Below are 7,500 nucleotides of genomic sequence, written 5' to 3' on the forward strand. Positions count from 1 at the left end.
TTTTATCTGTTTTATCATCTTTCGTTTTCAACCCAAGTTATTAAAAACTGTTAAAACTTAATGTACCATCGCAAGAGAGTCGCACCCAATCATGATGGTATTGCCTTGGATTCACTCGATACTGTTCGATCGATCAACAACAACTACAACAGCAAAGTCCCCAAATATGAACATGCAATAGAACACATAGAGAACATTACACTGGAATAATAAACAAATCCACTGGCATTATGACATCGAAATACAGGCAGAAATCAATAGTCCAGAAATTTAACAACCCACTTTTATTAAAAACATCGTGTACCCTTCAACCAAAACAGTAACGTGGTGTATTTGACAGCAAATCAGCAAGCAACAACAACAGCAAGCTAAGCAACAATGGATTCAATCTGGAACAAAACATCTTTGTTCACTGTTGGCTCGTATATTTAGGCAATGTGTTCTCGTGCATAAAAAGGCGAACGAAAAGAATGAGAAATTCGCTGAGCAGAGAAATTGAACAAAATAAAGTAAAACAAAACCGAAACAAGCAGAACAAAGACTGATAAAAAAATTACATTGAGACACCCCAGCATCCCTAAGTCCTGGAGCTATCGAAAAAGAATAGTTTACTGCAAGTACTTAGAACAATGTTTTTTTTTACCAGCCAGAAGACTGTTTTACAGCAGTTGTTGGTTAGAGAATGAAGAATACCAATCCTTACGATTTTCGTTACCATGCTCTAGTTGCTATTTTGGATTTTACAAATCCTCTGATGTTTTTGTAATGCGATTTCGAGAAGCATCCCGGCCACATCTCAATCGCTAAACTAGAAAATGAGAAATTGATCCGGGAGTTAAAACAATGAAACAGGATCCCATCTCGGAAACATAAGCGTGAGTTGCTGTTTAAACAAACCCTTAGAAAATGAAACAAACAAAAACCGAATCAAACAGCGCTAGCAAAAACTGTTTTGGGACCAAATCCACCTCCAGAATCAACATTCCGAAAGTCCATATCCAAAACAAATTAAAATTACAATCCACACACTACAACACGTTTGAAAGAAGACCTACAATTCCAATGCGACTTGTAGCACTCGTTACAAATTAAAACGTAAAATGCATCTATTCACAAGCACAGAGGAAAAGGAAACAAATGGGGATGGTGAAACAAACGAGTATCGGTGACGATATCATTGCCTTTCCGTTTTTTTTTTATAGAAAGCTGTAAAATTGTTGGGAGTATAGATAAAACAAAACCTAAAAAGAAGTAAAAACGCAAAATATTCTCGTCGGATTCTATGGAATATTGTGGGGCGTTGAAGGGAAATCAGCCATTGAGTGTGGCCACATATTTTGGATAAAACAAACATTAGAAATCGAACTGATCGGATGATATAAGATACGATCAAACAAGGTAAGAACAAGACTTGATAAACATGGCCCCGGATATTGGCAGCAACTCTCCTCTTTGGAGTTAAACATCATCTGTCAGCACGGGAAAAATGCTTAATAAGTGAAAACCCCAATCTACGAAAAATTAACCCAATCGCATTTGGATCGTTTGAGCCGAAATTTAAATGGGAATGAAATCAGAAGAAGCAAAATTAAAAAAAACGAAATTATAACAGAAGATAACTTACTGGAAATATTGTGTACACCAAATTGTGTAAATTCAATTGCAGCGGGTGACTCGAGAAGATCTATCCATTAAATGTTGAAACGCATATTAAACGTTGTGGGATTGTTATTGAAAAACGGGAAACATGAACAGAATGGAGCGAACAGCCATCGTGTGCAGGACAATGACACTGTCTTGACCACTGACTGGATGGGCTAAGATTTGGGAAAAGGAACGCTAGACTCTTTTAGAAGCAAACCTGAAGCTAGCGTATCGAGTGGTCGCCACAAGCAAACTCGGGGCGGTTTGTCACTTCAAACGCGTTTGTTTCGCCACGAATTGCCACACGCCGGAGGAATCTCCTGAGGATGGCGTATGCCATCCACATGTGGTAGCACGTAGCAGTGAACACGGAGCTAGAATTAGCCAGGATAAAATATGAAATAAAATCAGATGATGAGAACCACATGCACACAGAAACACACAGAAACACACTCCGATACACGGCAAGACAGAGGAAGAAAAAATGATATGTATCATGAGGAAACCGGTGGTAGACAAGAAAAAAAAAATAATTATTGTAATATATTTATAATGTGAATTTGGAATATAACCAGTATTTATTATACTGTAATAAAAGTAAATTAAAAACATGATTACGGTTTCTTTGAAAGAACGTTTACTTTATCGCAAGGGAGCGTATAGCACGTAGCACATTCCAATCGTTGTGTATAATCGGTTTGTTCTTTACCACCAAGATTGCTTGCTGTCCACTTTCCATCCTTCTATGACCGCGTTACACGAGAAAGACACACACCCAGCGCCCAGCTCTTTCTGAACTGATACAACCCGGCAGCCAGTGACCTACATTCTCCACCATTCGGTTCGCCAATTTCGTGGATCACATAACCGAAATATCAGTAACTGACCTAAATCAACCCACGGCTCTGGGGACGCTCGCGGTCGGTTTTATCGCGCGAACCTTTGCGATAATGCAGGGTTCGCGTCCGAATCTGCTCCTATTTTTATCAGCAATACCGTTTCCGTGCAAAGCGTGGCAAGCAATTGATGATTGCCTGTTCGTCGGTGTCTGGGACAGGCAGCACGGCCGTCGCCTGAGTGGTCAACGAGTGGTCAAAAATTGCGCAAGCATTCGTACAGAGGGATGCACTGAGGGATGGAACCGATCGTCGGGGACGGCGAACACAGCGTGAAAGCGAAATGAGGTCACAGTCGGATGCACTTCCGAAAATAAGAGCGTACCCCTAAAAGAGGAACAAAACATCATCGTCAGTCCCCGGAACACAGATTTTATACGCCCCGCAACGGACCTCTAACCTCATTTCGGTGGGACGGCGGTTCAAGTGCTGCCAGATGGAACGATCATGGCCGCGGTGGGGAGGTAGAGGGGTGCACTCACAGGCCACCACCCCCAGGCCGACATCGTCATGTAAACAATCTCGAACGAACGATAATGCTGCGCCTCCATCGCCAGACCAGACTTTTGGTCGGTTGTTTGAGAGACCAGACGGCTGGTGGCCTTGAAACCGCACAACGGCATTACTGGACGGGGATGGTGGTGGCGTTGGCTCGCCCGTCTGGGCTGGAGAGCTTGCGAAAATGAGACACAGACCAATATGGGGACGATAGCGGCGCACAAGGGGCGGCTGTACAAACACAATACCCTGCCACTCGCGATCGTAGAAAGTTCTCGCGATCCGATTGCTGTGTTTGTTCACGGAAAGAAATATGAATAATATGGTTTTAATATCGCTTAATAGTTATTTGATATACGAAAAGCATACGTTAGAAAATACAAAGAAACAAAATATGAAAGAGGAAAATCCAAATAAGACAGCATTGTCATCAAGACGACCAGAACTGGCGCACATAATGCACGGAACACCGGCTGATGTCGCCCAACCGTGGCATCGGCCGCGAGTTCAACGATTCTAATTCGTTGAACCCGAATGGCGGCCGTTGCGAGTCACACTTCAAAACACATTAGGGTAGGTCCGGGTTGATGTGTTTTTTTGCTTCGTACTTTTTTTGCGCATTTATTTGCCCAAGCGTCGCTATCTGCCACCGTTTTTTTTTTCTTCACCACCCCATACGATCATGTGTGCGTTAGATTATTTCCACATTTTTCGCTAGCGGCGTCTGGGAGACGCACTCAAGACCGACGACTGACTCATGTTGACTCAACGGGATGGACCACAATTCAGGGACGTTCATTAAACCGTCCTAACCAGTGGGGTGAGGTGTCGATTGGAGAATTAGTTGTAAAATGATATTTTGTATAATTTTTTTATAATGAATCCGCTAAAGATTATATTAATGTTTATAACGTATAAGTAAATTAGTAGAAGTATAAGAAGGAAGGAAATACCATTCGACTTGTATCATCCATGTTGGTGTGAGACATTCAATTTTCATTGCCATTGTTGTTTCCTTTTTTGCGGATCGAATTTCCTGTTATGCTTGGGAGCAAACATAAACATTATAACTGTTTGTCGTACTGTATGTTTTCAGCTATCTCAATCATCAAGATCTCGCAAGGTGTTCTCAAGATGTATTAATACACGTTCAACAGACAACACCACCTGTACCTTTTGGGCAATTTTTTGCTTTTCCCGTTGCGAATCTGCTGTCGCTTCCGCACAATGGAACAAAGAAAATGATTTATTCGACAGTCTTTTTTTTTGCTATTATCGTTACACAAATTTACAACAAAGAATTTGTAACGTAGCCTAACTTTTGAATTCTTTTTTTTTTTGCATAACTTTTCACATAGAGGATCCCCAAAAAGGGCTTGCAGTCAATCAGCAAAATTATCTGAGTAGTTATTAACGTTTTTGCTTCAAGGCTGTTCAAAATTAACCATCATAAACAAAATTACCAGACCAGCGTGTTATGCTGGCTTTTTGCTGCATAATGCAGTTACATCTCATTGACCTGCACATTGGCAGCAACAGAAAAAAAAACTTAAAATTCAGGATAACCATTAAGATATGATAATGTGACCCCATTCCATAAGAACGGCGACGCAGCACACACGCAGCGCTGGTTGAACAAAGAATACTCCAAATTGCCATTGCCACACGGTGTCTCGATGAGGCGGACCAACTGCGTCAACGTGTCGTGGTGCGATGGCTCATCCATCCATCCATCAGATAAAAGCCACAGAACTGTCCGTTTTCGGCCACCCCACAAAAAGTGAAGCCAATAATGTGGAGGACTGCACCCCAAAACGGAACAACGGTTCTTTTGATTCTCCCGAGCCGACAGCGTACGCCTTCCCCAAAAAATTGGTTCTGCACTAATTCACTGTATCTGCACATGCCCACATGAGTGCGGCACATGCAACAAGGAAGCGGCAGCTCCAAAATTGGCTCCAAAAAACAAAAAATTAAGAACCCAACGGCACGCACATACGCATACGCATACGAGTCGTCATAACTGCATAAAGAGGAACGCAACACATGCCCCAAAAGGCAGGAAAAAAGTGAAACTGTTCACTGGCCGTAACAATTTAATGGCCAGCCTTTTTGGCCAGGGGGGATGGGCTGGTTGACCGGATCGGAACGAACCAGTGGACCGGTTTCGGTTGTGTCGTCGCTCCTTCCTGTCCGCATCCGTCGCATCCGCAGCAGCAGCAGCAGTATACATTTTGTTCGTCCTCATAATTTTGTTTTCGCTTATTTTCGGACAGGGCCAGCCACCCCTTTCCCCCTCGCCGCGTTCCCAACTCTTGCCCTCCCCTCACACGGTGCAGTTGCACTCTCACGCTGGCAATCGCGTGTTCTTCGCATCTTCTTCCACTGCAACTCATTGCATGGCCGCGTCTGTGTGCAGCCGGCAGTGGCCGAGTGGTGCAAGTTGCATTTTACGACAGGAAGAAACCGGCTGGCCTTGATCTTATTTTCACTCTCAATTTTTCGGGGGGTTCGACCCAGTCTGTCTGGCTCAACCAGAAGTGGTTGCTCTTGCGCGTCACGCCAGGCATTTCAGGCCAGCTCTTCGCTTCATGATCGTTCTGGCGTCTCTTTTCTTTTTGTCCGTGCACGCCGTTTCATATTCGAGTCGAGCGAGATATTCGAGGAAGCATTGCGGCGAAAGTGTAGGAGCAGAAATGAAGAATTGGTTAAAGGGAAGATGATCACTGCAAAGGGAGAGTTAAGGGAGCGGTGCAACGGCAATCGAAAAAGTGCAGCTCATGCGAACTTGTCGGCTTGTCGGCGGCGTACATTTCAATTGTCGGACGTCTGGCTGTCCTCCGGTTTGGTGGAAGGATGCTGCAGCAGCGGCTGTGACCTCATTTTGTTTCCCAGTTTTTGGCCAGCCGAAGAAACCTTGAACGTCCTGCATTCCGAAGGTTTCTGTGCTCGATCCACGCGGCAAAACAAACATTAAAAAAACGAGTCTCAACCCGCCGGGGTTGGTTTCATGTCAATGCCGGAACGATTATGCTTGCCTTGCGGTGCGTTCATGTTTTATGGCGTCGTTTCCTACATTTGGTTGTGCGAAGAAAATGTAAAAACAAAACATTATGCGTCCAGCATGGTTCAGTATCCGCGGGATAGTTTGTTGGTTTATTTAAGCGTTTATCATTTATTATATTCCACTCGGACATGGCAGTGACACAAAATGGGGCCAAGGACACTGTGTAGTATTTACACAGCTTTTTTACTTATTGTACACCCTCACTTCGTTGCAGGAAGTACACCTGATACGGTCCTGTACCGATTTCCAATGGTCTTTCACATTCTGTTGGCGAGATTGGTGGAAGCAGTTTACGGAAACCTTCGAATGAAGGAGCAACAGTCGCACGATCGTATTTGAATCGTTCTCGTAAATCACACCCTGCTATTAATATACTCTCTTCAGTCTCACCCGCCTCTTTCACTTCTATTACTGTATGTCCAATTCCACAATGAACTCTCGTCACTGAGATGTCCTGGTCATCGGCAAAGGTTATGAGTTGGGGTTGCGAAACCACTCTACCCTGGAACTTTGCTTCTACTAACCCCAACTGACCCTGATTGTTCCAGCCCCACGTATACAGATCTCCAAACGATGAAACGGCAGATGAATGCCAACCGGCCGCAGCGATGTCCACGATCTTCACACCGGCTAGTGCATCGATGAGTTGTGGTTGGTCCTGGGAGGTGGAAATTTCCCCATTTCCTAGCTGACCGCGTCTGCAAAAGAAGTCTCTAGAAGTCTTACTACTGCGTGAGTCGCACCCAAAAACCATTTTACTTACAATCCAGCACCCCAGCTGTAAACGTCTCCATTCCTTGTGAGCAGTAGGCTGTGTTCGAATCCTGATACTATTTTCGAAACGCGCACGTGTTTCGGAAGGATAACGGTCTTGTTGGGAATATTATAGACGGTGTTCTTCGTGGAACACGCTACGGCGACATGTTCTCCGCAACTCAAATGTGTAACGACCTCGTCGAGTTCTTCATCGGGCTGTCCTTTATCTTCAACTCCCAGAAAATCAAGTGTTACCGATCGATCCTCATTGGAATCGTACTTTATGATACGCCCGGTTTCAAGTAAGATCAGGCAATACTTGTTGCAGACTTCTAAAGCAACTATACTATCCGCAAATTCCACTGTTTTCCGTTCCTCGGTTAATATGCAGAATACGTAAAGAGTTTTGCCTTGAGCTAGAAATGCATGAAGTTGGCCAATACGAATGAGCAGCGGTGGCGATTTTCTATCCGATTGCTTTATCAAATTATGAAGGTCGATCTCTGGTAGGGGAAAAGATATGAAAATAAATGCAAATAATATAGCGGAGGTTTGAATTAAGAGATTATAAAATACAAACCATGCAACAAAGAGTTTCCTCGCAGATCAAAAGGATTCAATCCAATGATCCATAATCGA

The 7,500-nt window shown here is 43.8% G+C and overlaps 2 protein-coding genes across 2 annotated transcripts in view; one reads left to right on the plus strand and one right to left on the minus strand.

Moving 5' to 3' along the window:
- The first annotated feature begins 3,625 nt into the window (after positions 1-3,625).
- LOC126571212 (ADP-ribosylation factor-like protein 3) overlaps positions 3,626-7,500 on the plus strand; it is a 5,777-nt gene continuing 1,902 nt past the window's right edge. Inside the window, exon 1 of the mRNA XM_050229538.1 lies at positions 3,626-3,637. Within this exon, the coding sequence (XP_050085495.1) occupies positions 3,626-3,637 (12 nt within the window). The remainder of the gene's footprint in view (positions 3,638-7,500) is intronic.
- The window catches only part of LOC126571211 (RCC1 and BTB domain-containing protein 1), a 1,383-nt gene continuing 53 nt past the window's right edge, over positions 6,171-7,500 (minus strand). The window contains exons 1-3 of the mRNA XM_050229537.1: positions 7,442-7,500; positions 6,869-7,364; positions 6,171-6,803 (exon numbers count right to left, since the gene is read on the minus strand). The exon at positions 7,442-7,500 is cut by the window's right edge and continues 53 nt beyond it. Coding sequence (XP_050085494.1) covers positions 6,293-6,803; positions 6,869-7,364; positions 7,442-7,500 — 1,066 coding nt within the window. The 3' untranslated portion in view covers positions 6,171-6,292. The remainder of the gene's footprint in view (positions 6,804-6,868; positions 7,365-7,441) is intronic.

This window comes from Anopheles aquasalis, chromosome 2, assembly GCF_943734665.1.
Source record: "Anopheles aquasalis chromosome 2, idAnoAquaMG_Q_19, whole genome shotgun sequence".
In the NCBI taxonomy this organism is placed as follows: Eukaryota; Metazoa; Arthropoda; class Insecta; order Diptera; family Culicidae; genus Anopheles; species Anopheles aquasalis.